General features: G+C 35.8%; 1 protein-coding gene across 1 annotated transcript; it reads right to left on the reverse strand.

Annotated features, from left to right (window-relative positions):
- Window positions 1–12,079: 12,079 nt before the first annotated feature.
- On the reverse strand, window positions 12,080–13,831 carry LOC131866219 (patatin-like protein 2). Its single transcript, XM_059215430.1, has 6 exons — window positions 13,700–13,831; window positions 13,416–13,606; window positions 13,145–13,319; window positions 12,900–13,061; window positions 12,734–12,799; window positions 12,080–12,268 (listed from the first exon to the last, which is right to left on the reverse strand). The coding sequence occupies exons 1-6, from the start codon at window positions 13,829–13,831 to the stop codon at window positions 12,080–12,082; spliced, it is 915 nt and encodes a 304-aa protein (XP_059071413.1).

A 13,831-nucleotide genomic window follows, 5' to 3' on the forward strand; every position in this document is an offset into this window, starting at 1 on the left:
TACCTCTAAGAGTGTGCTACGTAAAATAAAAAAGGTATGCAACCCTCTTTTTATCCTTCTTTCTTCCTTCACTTTGTAACAAACCATCCATCCGACCCCTCAAAAAAATTAAAACACCCCTTTTAACCTTTACCTCAAGTGTCCTAAATGCAACCAAAGGCACATTGGTTGGGATATCAAAAATTGCCTAACAACCTTAATTTTCTCAATTTACCCCCTATTAGAATTGACTTCCGAGGTAGCTTAAGAGATACAAATTTTCTACACATTTAAGAAACCCAAAATAATGTTAACAACGGGGCGAAGGCTCTTGCTTTAGTGTTTGGGAGAAGATTGGCAATCAAATAAAGAGTTAGGAATCTTAACATAGAGGGGGACTTTATGTATATGATCTCTGCACTTAAAAAGCTAGATGCTCCAAGCTGGAAAATTAGGTGTATTAAGTACGAGTCCTGGAGTTTATTACTAGTGTTTGAAGCATAAACTATATCACATTGTTTTAGAGAAGTCAAAACCGTGGTAGATGCCTTGGTGAATAAGGGTTGTAGACTTCTTGAAGGTTATATTTTCTTCAATCATATTGAAGCTAATGAGGAAATCAACCTAGCTTTGGCTTTGGCTCGGGACATGTCAAATTAATTATTATCTAGCTTTCTTGTTTTTGCATATTTGTTGGATTTAGCTCTTCATTCCATTATCCCATGCTTTCATAGATGATGTCAACAATGTTCACATAGGAGGATTGTAGATGGCATCCACCTTTCTGTTGGTAGCACTTATCACCTGGTGGCACTCATTGTTGTACTTTTAAGGAATAAATGTTAAATGCACTGCCTTAACCTTCACACAAAGTTGTTGACGCCATGAAAATTAATTTGGAAAATGGTAATCGTAAATATTTTGAAGGAGAATTAGGTTTGTCTTCAGAAATAATATCCCCAGTTGCAGCGGATAAGATCTCAGATGTCTTTTATGTCATTAATCACCTTCTCAAAAGAAAAGCTTACTCAGTAAAGATACTGATGGGTCTGTGTCTTCTCAAATTCGATGAACAAAAATTTCTAGGGACAAGTCTCTCGTCGATCAGGTTGGGGAGAGTAACCTCAATTTTGAATACTTTATACTTTCATGAAAAATCATTTTTTTGGTCTCACATGGCTTAGATTTCGTTGGTTTTTGGGAAGCAAGAAATATTAAAAAATCTATTTTAATTTGACACTCTTAGCTTGCCCTTTTCTTGAAATTATATATGTTTATGGCCATTTGTGTATCTCACTCGTATAGGTTTGGGCCTTCTATATATGTTTTGAATGCTGTCAAATAATTATTTTTTAATAACCCCAATTTTTAATACTTTACGTTTTCATGATAAAGTGTTGTTTGTGTCTCACATGACTCACGTTTCGTTGGATTTTTGGGAAAAAAGAGATATAGGAATCTACCATAATAAAAAACCACCTATAGGGATCTACAATTCCACAAACAATGCAACAATATGGCTAAAGTGGCAGTTGTTTATTATGGGTTGATCATGGCCAGGAAAAAGGGACTTAAGTGTGCCACTATTGAAGGTGACTTAAGAAATACCATCACGATGCTTAGGAAGGAAACAAAACCGGATTGGAAAATTAATTCTCTCATTGCCAAGTGTCACGAGCTCCTTCCCTTTCTAGGAGACGTCGGGTTTTGTGGCATGAGATGGGAAGGCAACTGTGTGGAAGATAAGTTGGTGGGGATGGGCATGCATGTTAATAATTTTAAAATATGCATCCACTTGCATGAAATATCGGTGGACGCTCGTCCCACGATCTTGAAGGACTCATCAATTAATGATGCATAATCTCAAAGTTGGATTTTTTGAAATTTTCCACCTTGCCATTTACTTTCCTTGTTGGTTAAGTTGGTGAGATTTAAAAATCATTGATGGTACTACCTACCACTATATTCCCCAAGCTTGTCAGTTCCTCAACTTGGTTTTATATCTTGCAACTATGGGTGGCTATTTGATTTAGACTGAACCTGATAATTACTCCAAATTAAAAAATAATGAGGAGGTGTGGGATAGGGTGATTAAAGGGAACCTATATAATTATGTTGAATGGATGACTAGCCATGAGTCTAAGCTCTCTCCTAATTTTGTTAATGCTTGGGACAATAGGAATGTGAACAATGGCAGTGTTACTTTTGTGGTTTTGACAAGGACTTCTAGGAAGGTGACAAGGTTGGACCTTGATGATGTGTCCTTCCCAAAAAATCCCGAAGGGAATTACGAGGATGACTTTGATCAGCTTTTTGAACGGAGAGAGGGAGTTTTCAAGCATCAAAGTGGCTACAACAGGGATGATCTCCTCTGCATTAGGAAGGATGTGGCTTTGATGGTAATGAATTACTTCACCTTGGATGGTAAGAAAAGAAGCTTCCATATGTAGACTTTTCCGATGCTATCATCTCCAGTATGGGGTATGAATGAATTTCCCCTTCTGGATTATGTCTTATTTTTCTCAATCTATTTGCAAATCCATGGAAAAGGGCAAACCCCGTCTCCACGACGGTTGTATATGGAGAGTGTATAGTTTCTACTTGCCTTTGTCCCCCTCTATTGGGGTCCCTTCCATTGCGGCTGGGTCTACCTCTGATCCAAATCTGAATATTTACCTTATTGTTACCCCGTCTAATTTTGTAGAATAGATTATGCCTCACTCTAGTTCTAAGTTTCCCAATGGGAAAAACCCTGCTATAATTGCCAAATTTAGGGGCATTGTTACTTCCAAATTTAGGGGCATTGTTACTTCCAAATTTAGGGGCATTGTTACTACCAAGATGTGGGTGTCCAGTTTCAGATACAACAAGATGTGGTTAACGAGATTGTTCATTCTGGCTCTAAGTCTCTATCCTCGGAGGATTTAGGCTCCTCGGATAGCTTAAGGGCGGATTCGTCCCTTGCTAAGATTGAAGGAAACCCTAGTCCTCCCCCTTAAACCTCCCTTAGTAATTCCAACGTTAAGAGCACCACTTCAACTGTAGAAAAAATTGTGAAGCACCTGCATGAGGACGCTCAAATTCCGGAAGATTTGATTGAATGTCTCTTCATGCAAATGAATGTGGCGATGAATAAGAACAATGGGCTTGAGGCGACAGCCAAGGTTGAGGCTAGGGACAACACATGGGTTGATGAGTTGGATGGGGATAGAGTTTGGAAAATTGCTAATGGTCTTGTGGACATTATGGGGTAGTGGGAAATGGTGGGTGGAAATTTTATAGACATGGACTCTACGATAAAGAATCCGAGTAGCAAGCATGAGCTTGAAGAGGTCAATAAAACCTAGGGGGCCCTTAAAAACAAAATTGAGGAGGTCAACTATGCTTGCAGAGATGTGGCTAGCAAGAACAATGCCTCCCTATAGGCTATCCATGATGAGATAGAAATGAGAAGGGTGAAAGAATGATGGCACATGGATTCCTTTCCCACGAGATCCGGCCCCAGTGCGTTGATGATTAAGGCTAGCCGTGACTCTGCGTTGGTCTCCTAAATGGTTCTGGGATTAGTTCAAGTGAAAAAATTATTTTTTCTGATAAAGTGCTTAGTTTGTGTCAAGCTTGGCAGGACAAGGATACCCCCAAGTAGTAGGCCATCACTTGGTGCCTGTGTGAGAGAGATGTTTTGTGTTTTGGTGGACCTACATTTTTTTAATTTTTTTCTTCTGCATGTTGGTTTTTTAGTTTAGGTGTTGGCTATCTGTTCTCCCTGTTAGGGTTTTTGTTGTGTTTGGTAGGGTTTTTTTTGGTTGGTTGTGCATCCCTCATCCACTCTTGGTGTCACTTTGTGGTTATGCATTGGTACAGGCCTATCCCACCTTTATTAATCAAAACAATATGGGGGTAAACACAAAACCATCCTTGCTGAGAACTCTATCTCAGAAGCATGACTGAGATTAGGTCAAAGTAACAGCTTGGTTAGAAGAAAAATTTGGAACAGTTACTTGAATTGAAGACCCCAGAAGAAGGCTTTGGCTTGAAAGAAACCTTCTAAGATTAGATTTGAGGGAAGGGGAATTGAAAAAGGACACTGTGAAGACTACCAATTGAGAATTCTTGGTTGGCCTCTAAGAAGGAGCTTCTTCAAACATTGCAAGAGACATATTTATGTATTTCATTATAGAGAAAGAGGCTAAATTTGATGCAAATGAACATAGATTAGAGTTACAGACCGAATCCTTAAACACCCTTATTTCTTCATTGTGGGTGGCATGATAGGCTAAGGTGAAATGACCTAGATTGTCCATATGCTCATCCACTATAGTTAACTTATTTCTATCACATTTTGTTGAACCCAACAATCATATTTAGGTTGAATAACAATAGATTGACAAGAATTTTATACAGATCAAGAAGAAGACAAAACAAGAGTAGAATATTTGCATGTTCTAACGAATGGAGATCGCACCTCAGAAAAATGCCCATCTGATTTCCTAATGTTTGAATGATGTCCAAATCTCAATATTCCAATGGGAGAGAGTGCCAAAATACCCAAAAGAGGGAAAAATTTATTATGGTTAAATGGGGGTTAAAATTAGGTACCCATGATTGAGTAAACAAGCCAAGACCCTCAAAAAACCAAGATTTGCATCTATGAGCACAATCTTGATCAGACTTAATAGAAAATATCATAATAAAAAATCCACTACCATTATCGTTATAAAAAAATTCATTGACCCCAATTTGAAAGCTTATTAATATTTGGAGAGAAATTCCAGATCTTACCAATAAGAGCCCTGCTTTGAAGCTATGAGAGATATCTTGAAACTCGCTCCTCTAAAAATGACACTTTAAATACCTCATTGCCCTCCCACTGACCAATATTTTGAGAAATAAGAGGCTTCTCATAAACCAAACGACAGATTGGTTCCTTACTCACTCACCTTTTAAGATCCAACTTTTTTATACTTAAAGTAAATATTAATTAAAATTCAAGTTATAATATGATTAATTGAAATATTTAAAGCTAGTTTATAGTTTTTTAAAATTTTGATTAATAATAAATATTATATGTATTGTATTTTATATATTTTCAATCCTAAATTGAATCATTATATAGTTAAAATAAGATTATATAATTTTAGTTATAAAAAGAAATCCCTCTTAAATTAATTTAATGCTTTCTAATTAATTATTTTTATAATCATATCTTAATTAAAAATATAATATAATTGTGATTCCAACTTAATCTCTCTAACTATAATTATAACAATAAATTTATTCTTAAAAATAATTTTTTATTATAATTATCTAAAAAGATTATAAATATATTTGAACTATTTTCAACTTTGATCTTAATATTTATTCTACCTAATTATGCCTCATCTTAATTTTAATCCTCATTAATTTTGATTCCATAAAATTAAAAAATTTAATATTATAAAAATAAATGAGATAGAGTAAAATCTAAGCATTACTAAAGTCAAACAATAATTCATTTCAATTAATCGAACAAGATAGGCTGATCAACTATTAAAATGATTTTAAATACAATAGTAACATCTATGCCATGAGTAGCTTGTAAGGAGCATTATAAATGGAAGAATCATGTCACACATTCAATGCAACGACGATACAAACCAGTCCCATGTACAATGTTGTCACTAAATAATGCAATAATAAGACAGAATTCTTTGAAGAGGCCCAACTAAGTGCTGTAAGGGACGTTTATGCATCCACTCCAAGCACTTTTGGAATGAACATAAACCTTACAATATTGGCTGGTCAATCTCTAATTATTCAACGTAATTAATGTTTTGAGAAAATAAAGTTATCATTTAGCTGAAAAGAAGACAGAGCGACATGGCATGAATTGCGTTGTTTGCTGCTACACTAATTAGCTGTGTGGCTCACCAACACCCTGAAATGTTTTTTTATTAAAAGCTCTACACAAAAGTTCTAGCATAAGGTGTGACTGGAATGGAAGAAAGAAGTTCAGATGTTTATTCCAACGCCATGGCCATTGGAATGGTCATTCACGGAAAGTACAAAAGATGCGCTCTGTTTATCCCTCAACTTCTTCATTATGTGATTCGTTATCTCTATGCAATTTGTATTTTCTGTTTAATCTGTTGTAAGCTTAATTTTTTTCTGTTTTCTTAACATTCTCATCTCGAAATATTTCTCCCCATTATTGTTGTTCCCACCACTCGTATAGGTTTGGGCCTTCTATATATGTTTTAAATGCTGCCAAATAATTATTTTTTAATAACCCCAAATTTTAATACTTTACGTTTTCGTGATAAAGTGTTGTTTGTGTCTCACATGACTCACGTTTCGTTGGTTTTTTCGTAAAAAAGAGATATAGGAATCTACCATAATAACAAACCACCTATAGGGATCTACAATTCCACAAACACTTCAAAAATTGAGTTGCAACAATATGGCTAAAGTGGCAGTTGTTTATTATGGGTTGATCATGGCCAGGAAAAAGGGACTTAAGTGTGCCATTATTGAAGGTGACTTAAGAAATACCATCACGATGCTTAGAAAGGAAACAAAACCGGATTGGAAAATTAATTCTCTCATTGCCAAGTGTCACGAGCTCCTTCCTTTCTGGGAGACGTCAAGTTTTGTGACATGAGATGGGAAGGCAACTGTGTGGAAGATAAGTTGTAGGGGATGGGCGCGCATGTTAATAATTTTAAAATATGCATCCACTTGCACGAAATACCGGTGGAGGCTCATGCCATGATCTTGAAGGACTCATCAATTAATGATGCATAATCTCAAAGTTGGATTTTTTGAACTTTTCCACCTTGCCATTTCCTTTCCTTGTTGGTTAAGTTGGTGAGATTTAAAAATCATTGATGGTACTACCTACCACTATATTCCCCAAGCTTGCTAGTTCCTCAACTTGGTTTTATATCTTGCAACTATGGGTGGCTATTTGATTTAGACTGAACCTGACAATTGCTCCAAATTCAAAAATAATGAGGAGGCGTGGGATAGGGTGATTAAAGGGAACCTATATAACTATGTTGAATGGATGACTAGCCATGAGTCTAAGCTCTCTCCTAATTTTGTTAATGCTTGGGACAATAGGAACGTGAACAATGGCAGTGTTACTTTTGTGGTTTTGACAAGGACTTCTAGGAAGGTGACAAGGTTGGACCTTGATGATTTGTCCTTCCCAAAGAATCCCAAAGGGAATTACGAGAATGACTTTGATTAGCTTTTTGAACGAAGAGAGGGAGTTTCCAAGCAACAAAGTGGCTACAACAGGGACGATCTCCTCTACATTAGGAAGGATGTGGCTTTGATGGTAATGAATTACTTCACCTTGGACGGTAAGAAAAGAAGCTTCCATATGTAGACTTTTCCGATACTATCATCTCTAGTATTGGGTATGAATGAATTTCCCCTTTTGGATTATGTCCTATTTTTCTCAATCTATTTGTAAATCCATGAAAAAGGGCAAACCCCCTCTCCACGATGGTCGTATATGGAGTGTGTATAGTTTCTACTTGCCTTTATCCCCCTCTATTGGGGTCCCTTCCATTGCGGACGGGTCTACCTCTGATCCGAATCTGAATATTTACCTTATTGTTACCCCCTCTAATTTTGTAGAGTAGATTATGCCTCACTCTAGTTCTAAGTTTCCCAATAGTAAAAACCCTGCTATAATAGCCAAATTTAGGGGCATTGTTACTTCCAAATTTAGGGGCATTGTTACTACCAAGATGTGGGTGTCCAGTTTCAGATACAACAAGATGTGGTTAATGGGATTGTTCATTCTTGCTTTAAGTCTCTATCCTCGGAGGATTTAGGCTCCTCGGATAGCTTAAGGGCGGATTCGTCCCTTGCTAATATTGAAGGAAACCCTAGTCCTCCCCCTTAAACCTTCCTTAGTAATTCCAACCTTAAGAGCACCACTTCAACTGTAGAAAAAATTGTGAAGCACCTGCATGAGGACGCTCAAATTTAGGAAGAGTTGATTGAATGTCTCTTCGTGCAAATGAATGTGGCCATGAATAAGAACAATGGGCTTGAGGCGACAGCCAAGGTTGAGGCTAGGGACAACACATGGGTTGATGAGTTGGATGGGGATAGAGTTTGGAAAATTGGTAATGATCTTATGGGCATTATGGGGTAGTGGGAAATGGTGCGTGGAAATTTTACTGACACAGACTTTACGATAAAGAATCCGGGTAGCAAGCATGAGCTTGAAGAGGTCAACAAAACCTAGGGGGCCCTTAAAAACAAAATTGAGGAGGTCAACTATGCTTGCAGAGATGTGGCTAGCAAGGACAATGCCTCCCTATAGGCTATCCATGATGAGATAGAAATGACAAGGGTGAAAGAGTGATGGCACATGGATTCCTTTCCCATGGGATCCGGCCCCATTGCATTGATGATTAAGGCTAGCCGTGACTCTGCGTTTCTCTCCTAAATGGTTCTGGGATTAGTTCAAGTGAAAAAATTATTTTTTCAGATAAAGTGCTTAGTTTGTGTCAAGATTGGCAGGACAAGGATACCCCCAAGTAGTAGGCCATCACTTGGTGCCTGTGCGCGAGAGATGTTTTGTGTTTTGGTGGACCTACATTTTTTTAATATTTTTTTTCTACATGTTGGTTTTTTAGTTTAGGTGTTGGTTGTCTGTTCTCCCTGCTAGGTTTTTTGTTGTGTTTGGTAGGGTTTTTTTTGGTTGGTTGTGCATCCCTCATCCACTCTTGGTGTCGCTTTGTGGTTATGCATTGGTACAGGCCTATCCCACCTTTATTAATGAAAACAATATGGGGGAAAACCATCCTTGCTGAGAACTCTATCTCAGAAGCATGACTGAGATTAGGTCAAAGTAACAGCTTGGTTAGAAGAAAAATTTGGAATAGTTACTTGAATTGAAGACCCTAGAAGAAGGCTTTGGCTTGAAAGAAACGTTCCGAGATTAGATTTGAGGGAAGGGGAATCGAAAAAGGACACTGTGAAGACTACCAATTGAGAATTCTTGGTTGGCCTCTAAGAAGGAGCTTCTTCAAACATTACAAGAGACATATTTATGTATTTCATTATAGAGAAAGAGGCTAAATTTTATGCAAATGAACATAGATTAGAGTTACAGAACGAATCATTAAACACCCTTATTTCTTCATTGTGGGTGGCGTGATAGGCTGAGGTGAAATGACCCAGATTATCCATATGCTCATCCACTATAGTTAACTTATTTCTATCACAATTTGTTGAACCCAACAATCATATTTAGATTTAATAACAATAGATTGAAAAGAATTTTATATAGATCAAGAAGAAGACAAAACAAGAGTAGAATATTTGCGTGTTCTAACGGATGGAGATCGCACCTCAGAAAAATTCCCATCTGATTTCCTAATGTTTGAATGATGTCCAAATCTCAATATTCCGATGGGAGAGAGTGCCAAAATACCCAGAAGAGGGAAAAATTTATTATGGTTAAATGGGGGTTAAAATTAGGTACCCATGATTGAGTAAACAAGCCAAGACCCTCAAAAAACCAAGATTTGCATCTATGAGTACAATCTTGATCAGACTTAATAGAAAATATCATAATAAAAAATCCATTACCATTATCGTTATAAAAAAAATCATTAACCCCAATTTGAAAGCTTATTAATATTTGGAGAGAAATTCCAGATCTTACCAATAAGAGCCCTGCTTTGAAGCTATGAGAGATATCTTGAAACTCGCTCCTCTAAAAATGACACTTTAAATACCTCAATGCCCTCCCACTGACCAATATTTTGAGAAATAAGAGGCTTCTCATAAACCAAAGGACAGATTGGTTCATTACTCACTCACCTTTTAAGATCCAACGTTTTTATACTTAAATTAAATATTAATTAAAATTCAAGTTATATTATGATTAATTGAAATATTTAAAGCTAGTTTATAGTTTTTTAAAATTTTGATTAGTAATAAATATTATATGTATTGTATTTTATATATTTTCAATCCTAAATTGAATCATTATATAGTTAAAATAAGATTATATAATTTTGGTGATAAAAACATAAATAGCTCTTAAATTAATTTAATGCTTTCTAATTAATTATTTTTATAATCATATCTTAATTAAAAATATAAAATAATTATGATTCCAACTTAATCTCTCTAACTATAATTATAACAATAAATTTATTCTTAAATATAATATTTTATTATAATTATCTAAAAAGATTATAAATATATTTGAACTATTTTCAACTTTGCTCTTAATCTTTATTCTACCTAATTATGCCTCATCTTAATTTTAATCCTCATTAATTTTGATTCCATAAAATTAAAAAATTTAAATATTATAAAAATAAATGAGATAGAGTAAAATCTAAGCATTACTAAAGTCAAACAATAATTCATTTCAATTAATCGAACAAGATAGGTTGATCAACTATTAAAATGATTTTAAATACAATAGTAACATCTATGCCATGAGTAGCTTGTAAGGAGCATTATAAATGGAAGAATCATGTCACACATTCAATCAATGCAACGACGATACAAACCAGTCCCCTTGTACGATGTTGTCACTGAATAATGCAATAATAAGATAGAATTCTTTGAAGAGGCCCAACTAAGTGCTGTAGGGGACGTTTATGCATCCACTCCAAGCACTTTTGGAATGAACATAAACCTTACCATATTGGCTGGTCAATCTCTAATTAATCAACGTTATTAATATTTTGGGAACATAAAGTTATCATTTAGCTGAAAAGAAGACAGAGCGACATGGCATGAATTGTGCTGTTTGCTGCTACACTAATTAGCTGTGTGGCTCACCAACACCCTGAAATGTTTTTTTATTAAAAGCTCTACACAAAAATTCTAGCATAAGGTGTGACTGGAATGGAAGAAAGAAGTTCAGATGTTTATTCCAACACCATGGCCATTGGAATGGTCATTCACGGAAAGTACAAAAGATGCGCTCTGTTTATCCCTCAACTTCTTCATTATGTGATTCGTTATCTCTATGCAATTTGTATTTTCTGTTTAATCTGCTGTAAGCTTAATTTTTTTCTGTTTTCTTAACATTCTCATCTCGAAATATTTCTCCCCATTATTGTTGTTCCCGCCACTTTGCTTCCGAGATTTTACAAAAGGAATTTGCAAGCACACAAATATGTTTCCAAGATGGTAGAGGGGAATCATCACTATTCAATAGCTCTGCACTGCGGACTGAACATGAATGATCTGATGTTAAGTGATTGACATTAAGCTTTCTGTTGATTAAAAAATTTGGATAAAATAAGAAATTTTAATTTTTTTTTTTGTCAAATGTGAATCGTTTTAAATGAATCTATTATTTATAAAACTAGTTGAATGAACATAATAAGGATAAGACTGGATACCCTCAATTTCTGATTTCTTATCATAATTGATTGATCAAGTATTAAATGTTTTAGGCATCCAAATAATACTGACTTCAAATCTTCTATAATTAAAAATACTATTAAAAACCAAACAAAAATCATAATAACATCTATACTCTTTAATCCAACGATAATACAAACCATTCCATGAATACAGTGTTATCAGTAAAGAATACAATAATAAGACAATTCCTTGAAGATGCCCAACTAAGTGCTGTAGGGAACGTTTATGCATCCACTCCAAGCACTTTTGGAATGAATATAAAACTTACATTGCCTTGTTGTCCACAACTGCAATGCTATTAATATTTGGAGAACATAAAATAACAATTTAGCTATAAAAAAAAAACACAATGAAATGAAATCTATTAGTTGGCAAAAACACAGCTAAATCTTGAATTGCTGTGTTTACCACTACATAAATCAGCTGTGTGGCTTACCAACACCCGGATATGTTTTTTAATTAAAAAGTCTACACAAAATTCTAGCGTAAGGTGTGATTGGAATGGAAGAAAGAAGTTCAGATGTTTATTCCAACACTATGGCCATTCATAGAAAGTGCAGAAGATGCGCTCCGTTTATCCCTCAACTTCTTCTCCTTGGAGAGTCATTCAGCCATTCTGGCAAGTGGAAATGATAGTTATGGTGAGAACAAAATGATAGGAAACTAGGATCTGAAAATACAAAGAAGAGTTAGAGAGTTATGGGAGATACTTAGTCAATGCCATCCTGTTTGTGTAGTCGTTCTTCACTGTCTCAGGACGCCCAGTCTCCAAATTTAAACTTCTAACAGGCTTATCCAATAGTTCCTGGCCTTTCTTCACAAGATTCCTCAGGTTCTCGTCCGTACTGAGGTCCATCTTTTCTTCGCTTCCTTTTAGTTGCCATTCCTACATTATGAAAGCCCACATGTTAACCATACAGAAAATTACAGCAGAAACATGGTCTGTAGAATTATAGATCTAGAGGCCTTATCGTTTCAAGGAACATTATTGGAAACTATGAAAAAGACCTGGATTCTAAGATAGTTTTCTTTGACATGATGGAGCATCAAAGCTGTATGAATGTTGACCATGTCTGAACTTGCATTCATGATAGATTCTATGAGAGGCGTTCTTCCATCGTGAGTAATCCACTTCAAGCTTCCCCATGTGGCAGCTTTTTTGCGTCCCATTCAATACCCTCTTCTAATCCCGTTCCAAGAGAAAGTACAATAAAGTGGTCAAGGTGCTCCTGTAAATAACAACCTCTGGTTAACATAGTTGAGCTTCTAATTAATATTTCCCAGCATCAAGCATTCGTTTTATATGAGATGTTTATTCTAAATAGTATCAAAATACAATACAATACAATACCTTTTTGTCGACTATTCTTGTATCCTGATGAACTGCTCGAGTGACTAAGTTCATTGCTATCAAGGTCTGCATAATTAGAAAATTGTTGTGAGACCCTTATAATAGTTTATTGATGTGAAATAAAAATCTGATCAAAATCTCTACTCATAATACAAGCAGGCATTACAGGATTATTAGCCGCTACTCCTCCATCTACTAAGTTAAAAACTTGGGTCTTTCCGTCACTGGAATTTGTTGTAAACTGGTGAGATAGAAAATAGGTAGGAGCTGCAGTTGTGGAGAGGCATACGTCCATTAGATGTGGATTCTTCAGCGGATCTACTTTCGCCTGCACATATCATCGTAAGAATCATCCTCGTCTATTCTTCATCTTCATAACTCAAGATCATCCTATAAAATAAAATGAAATACCTCATGACTGGCGAAAATTGTAGGAAACTGCGTCTTGATATCGAAGGTGGGTATCACCAGGTTAGTAGCCGTATCACACAGCCGTCTTTCGTGAAATTTCTCTTGTTCTAAGATATCGACCAGATGTTTGCCATTGTATTTGGGACCAAAAATGCCGTGAAAAATATTCCATTTGCTACGAGTCCAACAACAAGAGAAGTTTTGCGTAAACACAACAAATATTTATTGCAAGAGAATTTTACTCCAAATATTGCAATCACTTGCTACTAACCTTGGTTGAGGAAATATCAAACTCGCATTCTTCAAGTAGAAATCTTCAATTTTCTGGGTACTAAAAGGACGATTGTGTTTGTGGTCATTCGGGTCTATAGTGGCTAACATTGTGGTGATGAGACCTCCAGTGCTGGTACCTGCCATTATATTGAAATAATCTGCTAGTCTGGCATCTTCCCCATCCAATTTCTGATAAAAACGAAGCATTTCAGTAAGTAATACATTTGTGCAAATAAAACTATATGAATTGTGCAGCTAAAGAATACAATTTATAAACTGTACCTGCAACTGGTGCTCTAAGAATTTGAGCAATTGCACAGGAATAAGACCCCGTACTCCTCCTCCATCGACACTCAGGATTCTAGCTCCCACGTCCCCCGAGACATCGATTGGAAGAAGCTCCTGATTCGACAT

This window comes from Cryptomeria japonica, unplaced genomic scaffold (genome assembly GCF_030272615.1).
Source record: "Cryptomeria japonica unplaced genomic scaffold, Sugi_1.0 HiC_scaffold_135, whole genome shotgun sequence".
NCBI classification, from domain to species: domain Eukaryota; kingdom Viridiplantae; phylum Streptophyta; class Pinopsida; order Cupressales; family Cupressaceae; genus Cryptomeria; species Cryptomeria japonica.